Source organism: Magnolia sinica, chromosome 16 (assembly GCF_029962835.1).
Source record: "Magnolia sinica isolate HGM2019 chromosome 16, MsV1, whole genome shotgun sequence".
Lineage (NCBI taxonomy): Eukaryota > Viridiplantae > Streptophyta > Magnoliopsida > Magnoliales > Magnoliaceae > Magnolia > Magnolia sinica.
The window spans coordinates 5,554,940-5,572,054 of NC_080588.1; the positions used below are offsets into that span (position 1 = coordinate 5,554,940).

The window sequence follows — 17,115 nt, forward strand, 5'->3', positions numbered from 1 at the left end:
AGTGATGCCCTGATGCATCGACCATTTTATATATAGGGGCCCACATAATCGGTGGTGTAGATTTTAGAGCTATTTATGGGCCGGGTGCAGTCGGGTCCTAAAGTACCCGTAACCGCCTTAATCGGGAATTTAAGGTGTCAATGGACCTGGCCCTCCCGACACTTAAGCCCAGGCCCAGACTGGACCAATCCTAGCATGGGCTAGCACAACAGGCCCAAGCCAGAGCCCAAAAAAAATGGTTACACCTATGCCCCTATTCCCACTTGAATGCTACTAATCTATCCATTGATCAAGTGGGCCACACATACCCAAAGATATAGGCACTTGTGGGGAGTGAAAATACAGTTTTTATTCAAGATAGATGGATTGATTAACCGAGAACTGGTAGAATGCTTGGTATTAACATGTGTTCATGCAAAAGTCAGGTGGAGTTGGGTCGAGCTAAAATGACTTGAGCTCAGGAAAACCATGGATTGTTGAGTTTTCACCATTGGTTAATAGTCAAGCCACTGGAATGAAATGAGATAGGAATCTCTAGACATCTTTCCTCTCTGCCACTTTTTTTTCTTTTTTTGTTAGCTTGTTAGTACACCCAGATACATAACTCAAGTGGTAAACAGAGTGAAAGATTACCCCTAACAGGGTTTTCTTCTCTTGAAACCTTCTTTTGAATGGCATCATTGTCCTATTTTTTCCTTTATCTTAAATTCAAATAAGACTGACTCTTACTCCTGTCTATCATTGCCACGTGTCAAATTCACGGGGACTTAATCCATTTGCCAGCATTGGCATGTGAGGCCCAAGCCCAACCCACAGGCCTAGCGAGGTGGGGCTTGTCCAGCCGAGGGAGCTACTGAGCCATTGCCATCCTCAATCGGGATGAGTGTTTGCAAGTTCCAATCACTTTTTAGGACTGGACTGCTGCCTGTTCGGGTTCAGGTACCCATTATTTCATTGGACATGGGTTCAAGTTGGGTTTGAGCCACATGAGAGCATTTACATTGTTGGGCCCACCAATGGATGGATTAGATTCTCTGCGCACCTGCTAAATTGACACACGTCCGCTTGCATGTCCATTGCTTACTAAATTTGATCCATTTTAATCTTGTACTATTTGTAACACAAGTAGCGTTTGGACATTTTTGCTCCTAAGTACCTTTTAGAGGCGACGGCTAACAATTCCATATGACAAGAAAGTCTTTTTAACTAAAGTTAAAAATATTTTAGGAACTTAAAAGTATGGTAGTTGTTTGCCATGCACTAAACATAAAAAAGCTAACCATCAAGTTGCATTTTACCCCAACAAGCCTCGTATGTATACTTTTTCTCTTGAGAAATATTGATGCTTGAGCTAAGTGTGATGGATGAAACGTTGACAATTAGAAATTATTGAGAAATTGGACACCCAGCGTACAAATAGTTCAAAAGAAACCATCCAAACTATTTGTGCCAACTTAGATGCATCGCAAATCAAGAATTACTTTTATTTGGTTATCTAGTTATTAAATTGATTTACATTTATTGAATGGTGAAAAATGAAAAATATCCAATGATCTTATTAAATAAAAATAAAAATTGTTCACAAGTCAAAGAATACGATTGTCCAAATATATTATTTTCATGTTGTAACTTAGTGATAATGGTTTCCACAATTTAATCACTTTAATTTGAGTTAATATATTCTATGGGTACCATTCTATAATCTATGGGTACCATTTCAACTGCTTGCTTATCAAGCGCTCACTTGACTGAGAGGTCCTCTAATAATAAGTCCAATTTTTCAGGAGTGTAAGTAGCGAGCAAAGGGATAACCGATCACATAACTTGAAGGGTTAAAAAAAAAAAATCCAAAAGCTAGGAAAAGGAAAACTAACCGAAAATGGCAAGAAAGGCAGATCATTATTTGCATAGTGGGAAATCTAATCATATTAGGAGTAAGTGTTTTGCACTAAGAAATATTAGCTAGAAAGGAAGCCACGGCTTATGCTTCATCCCACCTTTATTGTGAACATTTTAACTATAAAATTTGAATGATTGGTCTCTATAATTTATTAAGCTGTTCATTTGTTAATAAATATAGTTAAAAAGGATAAGAAGAAAAGTTAAGCTTGAGAATGTCACTGTTATCCAACAAAAGTTGTTAAAGAATGTTTTGAATTATGAATAATGTTTTTTAACTGTTCAGTGTTGTATTTGATGTCTTAAATCTAATCAGATTCTGTGTAGATTTTTCGCGCAACTACGAAAGCCTGGGATTTGTTTTCGATTTCGTTTATGATTCTTTCCAATTTTGTTTAACATTCTTTTTAAAACTATATATATGGGTGTAAACAGGATTGGGAGGTATTATTCTAAGGGATTCTAAGGCTTTCTAAAAGGGTTCTAGGGTTTGCAAAGGGTGCAACAAGGGTGAGATTCAAGTTTGTTTGAATTAGGTAAGTCTTTTCTCTTTGTAATTTCTACTTTCATAGTGAAGTTGTTGCTTTGTGCCATGGCTTTTTCCCGAAAGGGTTTTCTACGTTAAATCTTTGTGTTCTCTTGTGTTTGCTTTGTACTCTTGGATTGCTATCCTAGATCCATCTCTGTGTGATTCCGCAATCCAAAACCCAACAAGTGGTATCATAGCTATCGTTGGGGCATAGATATGGATCTGTAGGATTAATATCAATGGGAAACGCCAAGTTTGATATTGAGAAGTACTCAGGGAAAAATAATTTTGAGTTATGGAAGATTAAGATGATTAGTCTATTAACCAAGCAAGGCGAGCTAAGGCTCTTGAGGAGCGAAGATCGATTATGAAAGATGAAGATGGGATACTCTTGATAGTAATGCTTTAGCCTCCATCCATTTATGTCTCACGGATGAGGTTCTCTATAATGTTTTGAGGGAGAAAACTGCGGCTAGATTATGGGCGAAGTTAGAGGATATCTATGCGAAAAAATTCTCTGAAAATTGCCTACACTTGAAGCTACAGTGGTATAACTTTAAGATGGCAGAGAAGGGAGATCTAAAGACCCACATCAGCAACTTTAACAAATTGGTTTGCAAGCTACTGGATATGGAGGAAGTGATTAAAGATGAGGAACAAGCATGTATGTTATCGAATTCTCTTCCAGCATCATATGAGTCATTCAAGAATACAATGTGCACAACGAATAAAACCCTGAGTGTCGACACCGTTATCTCAGTCCTTCAAGATAAGGCTATGAGAAAGCTAAACGGGGGTATGAGGACATCTTTCGACGCATTGTTTATGAGGGAAAGAAATACTGAACGAGGTACAGGATCTTCAAGACCTAGATCTAAATCCAAAGACAAGGGCAAAAGAAAATTAAAGTGCTGGAATTGTGAGATGACTAAACACATGAAAAGGTATTGTACCAATCCTAAAGCAAAGAAAGAAAACTCAAAGGCTTCTTATAAGGAGTCCAATGTTGTCACATCTGTTGAAGAGATAAGTGGTGGTGATGTTCTGTCTGTGTCTATGGTCGGACACTTGCATGATAATCTTAGAGATGAGTGGATCCTTGACACAGGAGCATCATATCACATGACTCATCATCGGCGTTGGTTCGCCAGTTACAAGGAACGCGATGACGGACAAGTTTTTATAGGCAATGACAATGCCTGCAATGTTATGGCTATTGGTAATGTGAGCATCAAGATATTTGATAGGATGAAGTGTACCTTAACTAATGTCAAGTATGTTCCTGATATGAAGAAAAGTTTGATTTCTCTCGATGCACTCGAGGCTATAGGGTGCAAGTTCACTGATATTGATGGTGTCCTTAAAGTTTCAAAAGGGGCACTCATGGTTATGAGAGCGCAAAGGTACGGAAACCTTTACAGGTTATTGGAAGCTCGTTTGGGCCACATGAGCGAGCGGGGCATGAATGTAATATTTGATCGTTGTTTGATTCCAGTTTTTAAGAATTCTGATTTAGATATATGCGAGCATTGTATATATGGTAAACAATCTAAATTATCTTTGAAAACTAGAAAACATGTATGTAAGAGAGTGCTTGATTATATGCACTTTAATATATGGGGGCCATCGCTAGAGGTTTCCATTGAGGGGTCGTCATGATTTGTTTCATTCATTAACGACTACTCCAGGAAAGTTTGGATTTATTTCATGAAACATAAATCCAAAGTTTTCACCATATTCAAACAATGGAAGACAATGGTGGAAAAATAGTTAAGGTGAAAAATAAAGGTTTTAAGGACTGACAATAGTGGAGAATTCACTTGTACTGAGTTTAATGAATATTGCAAGGATGAAGGGATCATTAGACACAACACAGTGCGTCACATGCTCAAACAAAACGGTGTGGCTGAGCGAATGAATCAGACTCTCTTGGAGAGGGCCCGATGTATGTTAAGTAATGCTGCATTAGGCGAGAACTTATGGACTGAGGCCGTTAACACAACTTGCTATTTGGTGAACCAGTCTCCTTTTACGACAATTGAATATAAAATTCCAGAGGAAGTATGGAGTGATCATAAGCTGGGCAATTCAGATTTGTGCATATTTGGTTGTGAGGCTTATTCTCATGTACAGTTAGTTGAGAGAGATAAGCTAGACCATAGAGCCAAAAAGTATATTTTTGTTGGCTATAGTATTGGTATGAAAAGTTACAAGTTATTCGACAAGGTCGCACATAAGGTTATCACTAGTTGTGATGTCAGATTTGATGAAAGCTCCATATTCCATAAGAATAGTAAAAAGGAGTAAGAGGAACTAGAAAGGTTGATCGTAGACGTCCAAATTGACACAAATGATACTCAAGCAGAAACAGATGTGGAGACAGAGGTACATGAGAAGATGGAGCAGCCACCTGTGAGAAGGAATCGACCGCGTAATCGTAGGTTACTAGCAAGATACAGGGACGACCCTAATATTGCATATGCCCTCATTATAGATGAGGGAGACCCGTCAACTATTCAGAAGGCTCTTGATGAGCCTGATGCAAAAAAGTGGAAGGTGACTATGGATGATGAGATGGATTCGTTGCACAAAAATCACACACGGGAGCTGGTGGAGCTTCTAGTGGGCCGAAAAGCGATCGGATGCAAGTGGTTAATAAAAAAGAAACAGGATAGATACAAAGCAAGATTGGTAACGAAGGGGTATGCTCAGAAAAAATGAATTGACTTCACAGAGATATTCGCGCCAATGGTCAAGCAAGTATCCATCAGATTCGTATTGGTGTTAGTTTCCCAATACAATCTCGAGTTGGAACAGATGGATGTCAAGACTGCTTTCCTGCACGGGGAGTTAGAAGAGCAGATCTACATGAAGCAACCAGAGGGTTATGAAGTTAGATGGGTAGAGAAAAAGGTTTGCAGGTTAATGAGGTTGTTGTACGGCCTAAAACAGTCGTCTAGGCAGTGGTATAGGAAATTTGATTCTTTCATGTTGAGTCAGAAATTTACTCGGAGTGAGATTATTGTATCCATTACAAGACACTAAGTGATGAAAAATTCATCATCCTAGTATTGTATGTTGATAATATGTTGATCGCTAGTCATGATAGGTTTAAAATCAACGTAGTGAAGACTCGACTATCAGGGACATTCGAGATGAAAGATTTGGAGGCTGCAAAGAGGGTTCTCGGCATAGATATTCATAGAGACAGGAAGAGTAGCGGGCTTCAGTTATCACAGGCAGAATACCTTGAAAAGGTGTTGATCAAATATGGGATGGACCAGACAAAGCCAGTAAGCGTTCCCCATGCGGCTCACTGCAAGCTTTTTTCAGAATAATGTCCTAAGTCAAATGAGAAAAAATAGGTTATGTCTCATGTGCCTTATACGAATGCGGTTGACAGTTTAATGTATGTCATGATCTGTACGAGACCAAATATTTCTCGGGCAGTCGGTATTATGAGCAGATATATGTCAAACCCCGACAAACAACATTGGGAAGCGGTGAAATTGCTACTTTGATACATTCGAGGTACAAGAGACTGTGTCTTAACTTTTGAGAAGACAGGGGCAAAGTTAGTAGGGTATGTGGATTCGGACTATGCAAGCAGTGTAGATTTCATAAAGTCAACTTCAGGATACTCGTTTGTACTAGCCAGTGGAGTAATTAGTTGGATGTTGAAGCTTCAGTCCGTGGTGGCACTTTCCACAACCAAAGCTGAACATATGGCAGTGACGAAAGCGTTTAAGAAAGGTGTTTGGTTAAGAAGCATGATAAATCAATTGGGACTTCAGCAGGAGCCCGTGCTGGTTAATTATGATAGTGAGAGCGCTATCAATTTGGCTAAAAAATCTGTTTATTACTCTTGTACTAAGCACATTGATGTTCGTCACCATTTTATCTAATAGGTGCTTGAGGAAGGAGGCGTAACTCTGAAGAAGATTCACACCAGCGTGAATCCAGCAGACATGCTCACCAAGGTTGTTCCTAAAGAGAAGTTCAAGTTCTATACAACTTCTCTGGGCTTGGCGATGGCGTAAAAGGAAGACGGAGTGTGCACGAGAAGCATTATGAAGCTATGATGCGAGGCAGAGATAAGAGAAGAGGACAAGGCTACACATTTGAAGATTAAAGATATGATGGAGATTGTCGTATTTGATGTCTTAAATCTAATCAGATTTTGCGTAGATTTTTCACGTAACTCTAAAAGCGCGGGATTTGTTTCCAATTTCGTTTATTATTCTTTCCGATTTTGTTTGGGATTCTTTCTAAAACTATATATATTGGTGTAAATAGGATTGAGAGGTATTATTTTAAGGGATTCTAAGGCTTTCTAAAAGGGTTCTAGGGTTTGCAAAAGGTGTAGAAAGGGTGAGATTCAAGCTTGTTTGAATTGGGTAAGTCTTTTCTCTTTGTAATTTCTGCTTTCATAGTGAATATCTGTCGCAATACCGTGGTTTTTTCCTGAAAGGGTTTTCCACGTTAAATCTTTGTGTTCTCTTGTGTTTGCCTAGTGCTCTTGGATTGCTATCCTTGATCCATCTCTGTGTGATTCCACAGTCTAAAACCCAACATTCAGCCTTAAACCAGTTGAATTAACCATGACATGGATTAAAGCCTCACTCCTCCACGTGACTTCATGCCAATGCCTCTATATCCTACTTATTTTATTAGTAATTCATGCTAGATGGTATGATGATGGTGATTATTAGATCTTTCTCTCTAAGATAAATTTTATGTTAGGGATTGAGCCCAATGGTCCTTTAATTTCATCATTTATTTTTAGAGAGGTTTGATGCATAAATCACATAATTGCATTACAAGATATCCAAGAACAAAGGCCTTAAGACATAATGAAAGGCCTGCATTGATGCCTCTTAAGAATATCTGAGTTGATGGAAATGTCATGTATATGCTCCTCTTATTAATTAGGATTTAATCATTAGCACCATTCATGTCATAATCCTTGGAATGTACTGAATGATGGTGGTGTGGAGTTAAAGAGTGGCACGAGAGGAGCTATGGTTATATCATATTTTAATACAATAAAAGTTATTGAAGAAACTTATTCCCACATAATATAATAGTCCTATACCCGCAATCTGATAGTACTTGAACCATACACCTTCGAAATCAACCGTGGGTCATCCAACGTTTCCGACGGGATCCGAATCAAGCGTGCAAATATGCATCTAAGTGAACGAAACCCTGAGAACCTGAAACTTATGCCAATGCGACTACGTCGTCGCTACAAACCCAACAGTACCCCTCGAACATCGAGGCGTACAACCTAAACTCGAGTTATCGCGAGAAGAACGGTTAATGTTCATGGGCGCAAGGAGCCTTGAAACCCTTGAATAGTACCAATTTCCACCTTTTCTCTAGAAAATTCATGGGATAGCTTAGTCCCTTAATAAAATCCTAATGGTACCATATTATGTCCCACTACACCAACATCCTTATTTAGGAACAGGGGCGTCGTAAAAAAATAGGAACGGTTGAAAATCGTCACAAAATTTAGAATATGAACGGTTGAAAACTATCTCAAATTTTAGAATAGGAATGGTTGAAAACTGTTGAAAATTTTACAAAAAAAATAAATTGTCATAAAATTTAGAAAATAGCAATTTCAAAACAGTTTTGAACCCTTATTTGGGAAGCGTCGGTAAAAGCCATGCAACTAGTGGCAAAGGCTAATAATTTTTTTCCTAATTGAAACCTGTATTTTTTTTAAAAAAAATTATTTGAAACCCAAAGAATGTTGCAGTATAAATAAGAATGAATATTAAACAAATTTATATGCCTTTATACTAAAAAATATATAATATTTACAACAATTAATTGAAAATCATCTACAGACATTAAAAAAAAAATCATCCATGTCATCCACTCCTTGCTTGGCCAATATAGTTAAATATCTCCAGCCTCTTTGTCTACACATCATTGCAACCAAGCAACATCAGTAACCATCTGCAACGATCACTACCAAAGTCTACATCTGCAAGTTTAAGAGAACAAATATGTCAAGAAGTAAATCAAACAAGATTAAACATCTGCGGCGATAGTCAATAAAATAGATTTAGGAGAATGAATTGTATTGTAAAGAGAATATCGACCTTAATGGAGTTGCGGACAAAATTCAAGCACGACCGTAGCCATTGGTGCCGTAGCCATAGGTCTAAAAGCTATGGCTACGGCTTTAAGCCGTCGCCATATGTACAATGGCTATGGATTATATCCGTAGCCGTAGCTTCTGTAGCGTTAAGATATTTACGGCTACGGATTCTACGTGTAGCTAAAAGTAGAGCAAGAACCGTAGCAATAGGCTGAAATTAGCAACAGCTACGGTTTCCAGGCAAACGGCTATGGTTAATAGCCGTAGCTGTTAAAATCATAGGTATGGGTTAAATCCGTAGCAATAGTTTCCGTAGCTATAAATTATATACAGCTACGGATTATATCTGTAGCTAAAAGTAGAGAGATAACCGTAGCAATAGGCTGAAATTAGCAAGAGCTACGGTTTTCAGATAAACAGCTACGGTAATAGCCATAGCTAGTGCCTATTTTTTTAAAACAAATTAAATAATAATGGTATCTCTTACCATTGTAGTACATGCCCTGATGACTCATGTAAGCTAATATAAATAAATACTTCATGGCTAAATCATTCATTCATTCAATCAAACACAATCATTCATTCAATCAAATACAATCATTCATTTCCATTCACAAAAGTACAATGCCAACATAATAGTTATATGTCTATTTAAAGTTCTTATTAACAGCAAGATCCAATGCCTTCTCGCAGCCAAATAGCTTCTCAACAATCGCAAGCAAAAACTCCGTGGATGTGCCTCTACTGGTTATCAATTTGCCATCAACTAACACCCTATTCTCGGCTTCATTTTGATCTGAAGCTTATTGCACATGGCTGAAAATTTTCATCATACAAAATGGAAGAAATTTTTAGACATTATACATAAGAGGCTAAAAATGTGTTTGTGTATGTTTTGAAGATTCAGCATATTGAAACTAGACTCTATTTCCATAAAAGCACGTAATCCTAAACACCCATTTTCAAATTCACATGGAAAGAGCAACACATCTAAAATTCAAATCTCTGTAGAAAAAAAAGAAAAAAAAGAAAACTATAATTCCAAATACCCACTTCCAGTTCATGAAGAAAGACTAAAGATCACATCGAAATCTATCGCTCTCCCCGAGGACCTGAAATTCTAAACTCCCAACCTCAAATTCAAGAAAAAAGAGCAAAAGAACAAAGCTAAATTCAAATCTCTCTCTGAAAATCTGCAAAACCCTTCACCAACTGTTCTATACAACAGCAACTGTTCAACTAAACCCTTCATACCCCAACAACTGTTCCACACACTTCAAAATTCTGCTACCATTGTTCTGTACAACAACAGCATTAAGATATATTTAAACAACAACTGTCAGTTTGGAACAACAACTTCCATTGTTCCATTGTTCCTTAGAAAATCTGCAAAAGGATTTTCAATGGTATTTAATGTATAGAAAATCTGCTACCATTGTTGTGTGGAACACAACCCTGTCTTTGCACTTCCTCTATATGCAACACAACCCAACTTAACCAAAATTCAGGTTGATAGTGAAACCATTTTGGGTTTTGAGAGAGAGAGAGAGAGAGAGAGAGAGAGAGAGAGAGACAAGAATAAAAACGAGTTCTGTTAACAGCAAGGTTCGCAAAATTTAGGTTGATAGTGAAACCATGTGATCCTCCATTGATGATGTTAAATGCAGGCACAGGCAAAACTAGAGTTTTGTTCCCAGCAAGGTTCGCAATGTGTTGCATGACAAGAGTGCGACTTAACAAACATACACTTCAGCAGTGAGTGAAGGGCCAGTGAATAATCATACATTTTGAACTGTGTTTGGACAAAGATGCTAAAAAGATTATTTTCTGTTGATCTAAAGAGGCCAATGAATAATCAGATATGATGCATCATGTGTTGATGAATTTGTAGCTCCACCATTTTGCAGTCTTAGATTAGCATGCACAGATGATGCCTGCAACCTTCTCAATTCCTCAGAAAGTTGGTGGGAGATGAGCTGGCCAGAATGGGCTTGAAGGACCTGTGAAATATTCATGTAAACTACAATATGCATAATAGTTCTCTATGACGCTGGGTATAGGTAATAGAAAAAGAAATTTTGGAAGCAAAAACCTTCAAAAGAGTGAACTTGTCTCTAGATAAAGATTTATGATAGAGCTGGAATGTTGGAAAGGATTGGCAGATGCATCATTTGTTGCTACAAAAGGTATTTCTTTTAAGAACCTGAGGCAATCCTGGAAAAAAGAAAGAAAGACATGTCCATGAGTGGACTCTAAACATTTTCATGTTCAAGAAGCTTTAAGAGAAAAAAAATGCAGCATATATTGAGGACAAGTTCATTCATACAATGGCAATGAAATAAAGCATGTGAATCACCTCAAAAAAAGTATCCTTGTATGTGCTCAGATTTTCGTTCAGCCATTGCTCCAGATTTATGTGTTCCTTACGAGAAGCAACTGCAGCCAGTTTGATGCTGAATGTAAATGGAGTCATGTCCAATACTGATAGTCTGATTGTAAGATCTGTGAGATGACATGTACATGAGTACAAAAAGCAGCAAATGCAGACATGGAAGAGAGTTGTAATACCTGTAAACTGCTTGTGCCGCAACCTTCAACTGTGACAGTGCCACCGGTGACTGCTGCGCCTGCTAGGAAATAACTCGCACTTGATGCATCGCCTTCAACATACGCATTTCCAGGGGACCTGTTTGACCATGCCATTACTTGTGAGTATGTTTGTCCATGGTTAGCTTTCCTGGTCCATCACCAGACTTGCAAGGCTGTCTGAAGTTTGAGATCAAACTTACTTGTATTGTTGACTACCCTTGACCAGGAATTGGTCCCAGCTACCACTGTGCTCCACAGTGACACCAAAGCATTCCATCAGTTTCAATGTCATCTCAACATAAGGAACAGAAATTAATTTATCTACTATCTCAATTTCCACATCTCCCAGAGCCAAAGGAGCGGCCATGAGCAATGCAGTCAGGTACTGGCTACTGATAGATCCAGAAAGCTTCACCTGCAAATGGGAGGTGTAGGATATTGCATCAAGAATCATCAACTGCTACATGAAACTTGGATTCCAGTCCAAGGGGGGAATCTGGGAAAGATGTTCCATATGTATCAGTGGGAAAGCTTCACTCTACCAAAGAATTACGACTTGAAAATTACAATGCTTTTGGATTTTAGAGTGTGACTGTCCCATTATACTGTTTTTATGAATAGCAAATTTTTAACAAAATGAGACTTTTCATGTTAGAGTGAACTAATCCCATCACTGTGAGAGGAAGTTCTAAGATTTTTAGGCAATCTTGCAACTCTCATTGCCTCAGAGCATTAGTTGCTTTTTCTTCTTCTTTTTTAATTCATTATGGAACTTACACCATGGTGGGCCCGCCTGCAACATTTGTGAATAAGTTCATTCTAAAAACATTATAGAGGACCCAGCCACTATATTACACCTTTGGATTTTATTCAAGCTCCCTGCTACAAATCATGATAATTCATATTTCGAATCTTAATCATATGATAGAGCATTCCCTCAAAGCAACATGCCATGATTTCTAAACACTGTTGTGGTGTAAACTATGCAAAGGTGGGTAGGGCATGAGTGAAACAAGATTCGTAAAGAACCCCAAATATCTGGGATAAGGTTATGAATAATAAAGAATTAGCCATTGGGAGATTGGGCTCCTCCCCACAAAATGATGGGAAAAACAAAAAAAAAAGGACATGGAATCATGGGCATAATCAAACAAGTGTGCCAGATGCACATCTCCAAGCATGGGTTCAATCATGTAAGTGCTGACATAGCAGTGCGTTTAGATACTTAAGTTTCCTTATAAAAGACGAAAGCTTGAAGGATACATGTGACAATTACAGAAGATTAGATTATTCTTCAAATCATAAAACGGAAACAATTTCATGTGATGTGATTCTCATGTTTCCATACCAGAACTTGGCCCTATTCTCAGCTGGAACGTAGAAAATGGTTTCAGCTAACACACCACATTCTCCTCCCGAATCCATATTCCCATAGAAGGATCCTGTTCCAGGCCAATCTCGCTCATGGTTACCACTGCAATCAAAATCACAGTTCGTCATTCAATATATACCTAGAAGCTCCCATAAACTGTATACTAAGCTTTACTAAGCCTGCACACACCCCTATATGCCACACAAGTGTTAACTGGAATGTGGTTAACAGCTGAGCATGTGTCTAGTGGATCCAGCTCGTAGGTAACCTGACCGAAAAATCAGGCTGGTCAACTCATCAAGTGGTCCACACATGTACACTGAATGTGGACTGGCAGAAACTTTTCTAAACAGTAGCGTGTTTTTTAATATATGTGGCTCATCCGATGACTTGACCCGCCTGATTTTTGTTAGGTCATCTACAGAATGGAACTTGGCATCTAAACAGCTCAAATGTTGGTAGAGCCGCAACTTGGATTCAGGTCAACCTGAACCCAATTGACCCAACTCGAGTTCAGGTCAGATTGTCACGGTCCTCAGGTTGGTTTGGGGTGGAAAACACCAACCTGGTTTGAAATCGGGTTGGGCACTGGTTGAGGAAATTCGGGCCGGGTTTGGGAATGATCACATGTATTCGGGGAGGTTTGGGTCAAGTATAGAGGACTTCGATAGATATTGTGTCAAATGTATAATTCTTGGATTCATATTTCTACTGCCAATTCATAAACATTAAATTAAGTACCTTCATATCTAAATTGTTGTGAGAAAAACAGAGCTTCAATAGACTTTGAAAAAGAGAAATCAGTTAATGCATTAAAGATTTGGGGCAAGAGAGCATGAAATGGAGGCCAACGATCCATGAGGTTAAACATCACCAGAAAAAATATGAACGGCAGTAGAATGGGGAGCCAAAGTTTTAAAAAATTAAAATTAAAATTAAAAGAACAGAAGGAAAAGAAAAGAAAATGCACTCTAACCTTATCTGATGGCTGCACCTGATATCATTCCATGCTTATCAAATTGGATCTTGATAAATTTACCGAAACGACTGCACCAATATAATCAAGAGGGCAATCAATACAGTATAAACCCTCCATAATTTGAGGAAAAGTAGGATGATCATAGAGTACAATATCAATTCAAATTCTTCAGATATGAAAGATGCACATGGCATTTTGAAGAAATTCCAGAAAGATTAATGATTTTAAAACTATGATGTGCTAGATTTCAAAAAGGCAAAAGACATTATATAATTTCTTAATGAAATGTACACTTGGAATAGTATCTCACCTGGTAATGCAAGTCCCTAAAGAAAGGGAACAAATACACCACCCCCCCCCCCCAAAAAAAAAAAAAAAAAACAGCAAAACATGAGAATAATATTGTCAGGATACAATATTGGACTCTGAAGTTATTTACATCAACAGTGATGAAAACAAGTTCAGCAGTTACTTCTGGCCAATGAATTTCTAAATTCAAACACAAACAAAAGTGAATCACTCGGGATGCAGCAAGCAATGGATCAAAGAGGAGTCTCATTTCTTTTTTTTTCATTCTCTATTTGATTACAGATGTCTCTGAAGTAGGTATAGATATGTACATTGGGTGTTTGCTTTCACTGATGTGATACCAATCTTAGACTAAGATTTTGAATGTTTTTTAAAGACATGATTAGCGTGATTCCTCCATTTCTCTGAATGCCTATTGTCATACATTCAATATATATATATATATATATATATATATATATATATATATATATATATATATATATATATATATATATATAATGACAAATGTGTCTTTCCACTAATACCATAATTACAAAAAAGAAAAAAAAAACAGAAACATCTACCTTTAAAATGTCTAGCAGATTAACGACAATTGTTGACAAGACAGCAGCCCTGGCAGCGGAAAAAGTGCATTCAGCAAAACCCATATTGGCATCAGAGGGAGTGTTGGAATGATGCTGGTGAGGGGAAGCATCTAGACCTAAAGATGATGAGTTAAAGGTACCCCCATGATCACCTACACCTCGAAAAGCAAGCATTAAGCAAACAAAGAACTACCTTATTGCAATATTTCCCACAAAAATATAAAGATTCGGAGTCCATCATGAGAAAATCATGTCCCCAAGCACACTCCCTGTGATTTGCGGTAATATTACAAGTGATCAATTAGACACAGGGAAATTTTAAGGCTGAAAGGATCTGATAACCAATTGAGGCATCAATATTAGTAGATTTACTTACATTTGTGCCTACATTGAATATATTTGAGTAACGTAAAAGATTCTTGGGTTCTATCTTTTACCTGCTTAGCCATCATACAGAATGCACATCTGCAACCAATTGAGGCATCAATGTTAGTAGATTTAAAATATCTGGTACTTTCATCGTGTACTACATCCCATCAATGCAAGACACTTCCATCATGCATCTCAAAATTACAACAACATATATACACATTTTAGGCAAAATTTATGTTGACAAACCTGCAAAGAAGTGTCATGAGAAAACAAAATTTGAACATAAGGAGCAACAATGGTTCTTAAACAAAAATAAATTTGATTTAAATAGCCATTCATTTCTTCAACAAATTTGAGCAATGTTTGATTTAAATAGCCAACATGCAGTCTAATCATAAGGAAATGGAAAAAGAATTAATAATGATGTTTCTTGCTATTCATATCATAGTAACGAAGGTATGCAGAATGTCCTAGAAAAGAAGCACTATTTGAAGTACCTTTCATATATACCACATTTAGAATGCTCATAAGGTCTTTAAAGTACACAATCTCATCATTGGCCGAACATGACATTCCATAAAAGAGCTCCACCTAGGTATTCATAGTAATCCTCCATTATGGCACATTAATGCATGGATATGGAAAAGTTACCATTCCTCAACATTACAAAACAAAAAAGAAAAAGGAAAAAAAATGTCTTATTCATGAATTCCCAAAACACACTCAAGCTGACATGTAGTGAAGACCATTTCATTATTATGAAAAACACTATTCTATTTATGATTTGATCTCAACATTGAACGAAAATTTTAATGTCATATAAATATGGAGGTAGGCATATAAATATCACAGTGAGCCTAAAGAAGGTTTCAATGGTGGGAGTTCCTATCCCCATTGTTTCCTATTGTGTAGCCCACTTGAATTTTCGAATGTGCTTCATCTTAAGATCACATCCTAAAAATAACTAAAAATAACTAATGGATGGAGTGGATATTGACACGTAGGTTCGGCTTCCTATAACAGATGTGGAAGTTCTTGTCCCATATCTTTCCTTTACTGCATTTACTAACGACTACTTTCAGTTTGCACAGATTGAGCCATGGCTTACTGATCCTGACTGTTGATAAGATGAATCTCACCATAGATGGGCAATGCCTCAACACTCTCCTAGATATGACCATCTGAACCCTTTCACTGCTTGCATCTGCAGACAGATGATTTGGGAAAGAAGCAGAGCAATTGTCCACATTCAACTGAAAATGGCAAAGGATGTTCGAATCTTGGAGAATTTTGGAGCATGGTTCATCAGGTGGGTTCCATCAAATTAACAGTTTGGATGCGCAAAACCTACAAGCTGAAAACTAGAGGAGACTTTGCATATTCCTGGGCTGAAGATCCACCATTTTCTGAACCATGCACTTAAAGTGAAGCCTGTGATTTGGGTGTTGTTGATTTGGTGGGGCTCAACAAGGATGGAAGATCTTAACCCCTGACATTTATTGTATCATGTCTCTTTTGCTTAAATGGTGGGGCTCACTAAGAAACAGAGAGATTAGATGTAATACATGTTATTGGTTGAAGCATTTCTTCAAACAACTAACATGCAGGTGTCGGCGGCCATGGACAACAGCTAGCGGATACGGTTGCTGCTGCCATGGATGCTGCCCAAATTTTGATAATCGAAAGGGGAAGTGAGATAGACAGAGATGAAGGAAGCGAGATCGAGAGAGAGAGAGTACCTTCGATTTGATGGTAGCTATTGTTGACAATGAGGGACGAGCAACCTCTTGTGATGGTAGCTGTTGTTGATGGAGGTTGGGCGGCCATGCATTGGGGCGAGATCTGCTGCTACCGTAGATGGGGAAGACTATGGACATTGTCAGTAGTTGATGGGTTAGGGTTTGGAATAGAAAGTAGGACAACAACGTTACTCTGCTTGTGATGGAGGCGCGACAGGTGACTGCGAAAGTTTGGAGAAGAGGAGGGTTAGGGTTTGGAGATAGCAACGATTAGGGGTATGTAAAAGAAGAGGGCTTTTGATGTAAGAAGTAAACAAAAAAAAAAGAAGGGGAAAATAACTTTTTATTATAAGAGAGAGAGAGAGGGCGTGAGCGTTTATTTTGCCGGCCAAGGTTTCCCACATGACGGATTGCCAGTAAAAATGGGTCAGGAATTTCCACATTTCTTGTAGTGGGAGGTCGTGAGAGGGGAGATCGAGAGAGAGAAAAGGGACGCGGGAGATCGAGAGAGAGAGAGAGAGAGAGAGAGAGAGAGAGAGGGAGAGAGGGACGGACATGAGAGAATGGGGTTTTTTCAGGTGTATGAAGGTTTCGTGAGAGAGGGACAGAGGTGGGAAATGAAACT

At 38.1% G+C, this 17,115-nt stretch overlaps 1 protein-coding gene across 1 annotated transcript; it reads right to left on the reverse strand.

Annotated features, from left to right (window-relative positions):
• Window positions 1-10,443: 10,443 nt before the first annotated feature.
• On the reverse strand, window positions 10,444-16,779 carry LOC131229839 (uncharacterized). Its single transcript, XM_058225877.1, has 9 exons — window positions 16,491-16,779; window positions 14,347-14,531; window positions 13,544-13,551; window positions 12,481-12,606; window positions 11,910-11,925; window positions 11,333-11,547; window positions 11,112-11,229; window positions 10,900-10,996; window positions 10,444-10,757 (listed from the first exon to the last, which is right to left on the reverse strand). The coding sequence occupies exons 1-8, from the start codon at window positions 16,576-16,578 to the stop codon at window positions 10,967-10,969; spliced, it is 786 nt and encodes a 261-aa protein (XP_058081860.1). The 5' UTR covers window positions 16,579-16,779; the 3' UTR covers window positions 10,444-10,757; window positions 10,900-10,966.
• Window positions 16,780-17,115: the final 336 nt, after the last annotated feature.

Excerpts from the sequence above, each read along its gene's own strand:
- LOC131229839 (XM_058225877.1), bottom strand. The coding sequence starts at position 16,578 with ATGGCCGCCCAACCTCCATCAACAACAGCTACCATCACAAGAGGTTGC. Across the intron at positions 14,532-16,490 it reads TAGCTACCATCAAATCGAAG|GTGATCATGGGGGTACCTTT; the intron begins GTACTCTCTCTC and ends TTCGAGGTGTAG. Across the intron at positions 11,230-11,332 it reads AAGGGTAGTCAACAATACAA|GTCCCCTGGAAATGCGTATG; the intron begins GTAAGTTTGATC and ends ATGGTCAAACAG.